At 49.2% G+C, this 2,518-nt stretch overlaps 1 protein-coding gene across 1 annotated transcript in view; it reads left to right on the forward strand.

Annotated features, from left to right (window-relative positions):
• The first annotated feature begins 6 nt into the window (after window positions 1–6).
• Window positions 7–2,518, forward strand: part of UTP11 (UTP11 small subunit processome component) — a 5,417-nt gene continuing 2,905 nt past the window's right edge. Inside the window, exons 1-4 of the mRNA XM_031063356.1 lie at window positions 7–46; window positions 174–235; window positions 719–821; window positions 1,066–1,179. Of these exons, the coding sequence (XP_030919216.1) occupies window positions 801–821; window positions 1,066–1,179 (135 nt within the window). The 5' untranslated portion in view covers window positions 7–46; window positions 174–235; window positions 719–800. The remainder of the gene's footprint in view (window positions 47–173; window positions 236–718; window positions 822–1,065; window positions 1,180–2,518) is intronic.

The raw sequence follows: 2,518 nt of genomic DNA on the forward strand, positions 1-2,518 counted from the left end.
GAAAGCCGCCAAGGCGCGGCAGCGCCCGCACCGCGAGCGGGCCCAGGTATGTGAGCCGAGCCGAGCCGAGCCGGGCCGGGCCGGGCCCCTAGCCGAGCCCTCCGCGCTCTCTCTCCCTCACGCTCCCCGTCTCGCTCTCTCCCCCTCACGCTCTCTCCCCGTCTCTCCCGTAGCCCGCCGCCCGGACGAAGCTGGGCTTGCTGGAGAAGAAGAAGGACTACCGGCTCCGTGCCCGGTGAGTGCGGCCGCCGGGGGCGGGCGGCGCTGGGTGGGTGTCCCCCCGTCCAGAGGGTTCCCCCTGGGGAATACAGAACCCATCCTGCTTGCCCAGGTTGTGACACTGGCTCCAAAATGCTCTGCTCCTTGTGAGGTCCCTGATGCCTTTGAGTTGGGATGATATCAGGTGTCCTTTTCCCTAGAATAGTACCAGAGTATTGTAGGAATGTGGATTTGAGTAACTTAAAATTGTGCCTTCTTTGGGGTTATATGCTGCTAATAAACACATTATTTTACTATAAAGTGATTTTAAACAGGTGTGATACCACACTATCGGCCCTGCCATGGCTGTGCTTTTGCAGGACCTTGTCCTGCCCGAATTCTGGGATAGGGATGGGGACAGGCTGTGTCCGAGCTCTGAGCCTCCCTGGGAAAGACTTGGCAGGGATGAACACGGAGAAGCTGCTGAACAACTCCCGATTGTTGGTTTTATCCTCCCCAGTGACTACCACAAGAAGCAAAATGCACTCAGGGCGCTGCAGAAGAAAGCTCTGGACAAGAACCCCGATGAGTTCTACTTCAAAATGATACGTGCAGAGGTCAAGGTGAGAACCTCCCCTGCCTTCAAGCAGGATTATGCTTTGTTGCTCCAAATAACATTTTTTTCCCTCTACTTTGTTTTGATTCAAATTTATGACTTAATAGGTAAATGACTAAAATTGGTTTGGTTCCTGTAGAAGGCTTTGAAGAAAATGAGGGACAAAGGACAAAGTTCTGCTGTTAGCAGGCCCTACAGTGTTCTCCAGTTGGGATGGGCTGTCTATAAGTGCTGTGTTTGTCTGGTTGTAGGATGGAGTCCATGTAATAAAGCAGCCAAAGGATGAAATTACCCCGGAGCAGATGAAACTGATGAGGACACAGGATATTAAATACGTAGAAATGAAAAGAGTTGCAGAAGCCAAGGTAATAACTCGTATTTTTAGTGTTTTCTAGTTTGCTCAGAATTGTTTTTTTACTGTGTTGTTATTGGTACTGCTGGCTACTTTGCTTGTTCAGTGAAGTCTGATTTGTACAGTGCTGGAAAGGACAATGGAAGTGTCGTGCTGGATGTAGAGCCTAAGGTGTGATGATAATCAAAATGACATTGTGCATTGTTATAAAACACAGTGATTTTTACCTAACTGCCAAGACTTTAAACATGCTTAGCATGTTCATAGAGAAGTGGTGAAAGGGCTGAGGTTGGAAGAGTGCTCTCAGATCATGAAGTGCAGCTGTTCACCCACCACCACCGTGGTCACCTCTGACCTGTGCCCCCAGGTGCCACAGCCACATGCCTTTTGAACACTTCCAGGAGTGGTCATTCCACCATTTCCCTGGGCAGCCTGTTCCAATGCCTGACTACCCTTTCAGGAAAGAAACTTCTCCATATACCAAACCTGAACCTCCCCCAGCATAGCTTGAGGCTGTTTCCTCTTGTCCACAGAATTAACTATGTTGAAAAAGACCTTTGAGATGATCAAGTTCAACCTATGACCTAACATCCCCTTGAAACCCAGACCATGGCACTGAGCATCACATCCAGTATTTTTTTAAACCCCTCCAGGGTGGTGACTCCCACACCTCCCTGGGTAGCTCATTCCAGTGCCCAGAGATTTTTTTCCCTAGTGTCCAGCCTAAACTTCCCCTGGCACAGCTTAAGGTCCTCCTCTTAAGGTTGTGTCAGTGGTTACCTGGGAAAAGAAGCCAACCCCCACCTGGCTACAGCCACCTTTCAGGGAGTTGTACAGTGATGAGGAATCCCCTGAGCCTTCTTTTCTCCAGGTTAAACATCTCTCTCAGCCATTCTCCATAGGATTTATGTTTCAGACCCTTCACCAGCCTTGCTGCTCATCTCTGCACACATTTGAGCCTCTCAATGTCCTTCCTAAACTGAGGGGCCCAGAACTGGACACAGCACTCAAGGTGCAGCCTCACCAGTGCTCATACAGGGGAAAACACTTGTTACTTGAGAGAGCTGGCTAACTGCTCCCTGGCTACACTCTCCTGTGAGAGTATGAGAAGGTTTCCCAGCTGAGGAGAATAATGTGGAGTGTGTTTTTGGAGTATGGTAGGCTGGCAATCCACAAAAACACAATCCTTTTCTGAAGATGTTCCATGCTCTGATGTTGATTCACAAAACAGAATCAAATTCTCACTGGAGATAAAAAAATCAAAGCCAGCTTTAAACTTTCCTTCATGCTTTTGCTGGCGGTTCCATGGCAATCATTCCCCTTTGCCAAACAGAGGGCTCAGTTTTCCAGGT

This window comes from Geospiza fortis, unplaced genomic scaffold (assembly GCF_000277835.1).
Source record: "Geospiza fortis unplaced genomic scaffold, GeoFor_1.0 scaffold115, whole genome shotgun sequence".
Taxonomy (NCBI): Eukaryota; Metazoa; Chordata; class Aves; order Passeriformes; family Thraupidae; genus Geospiza; species Geospiza fortis.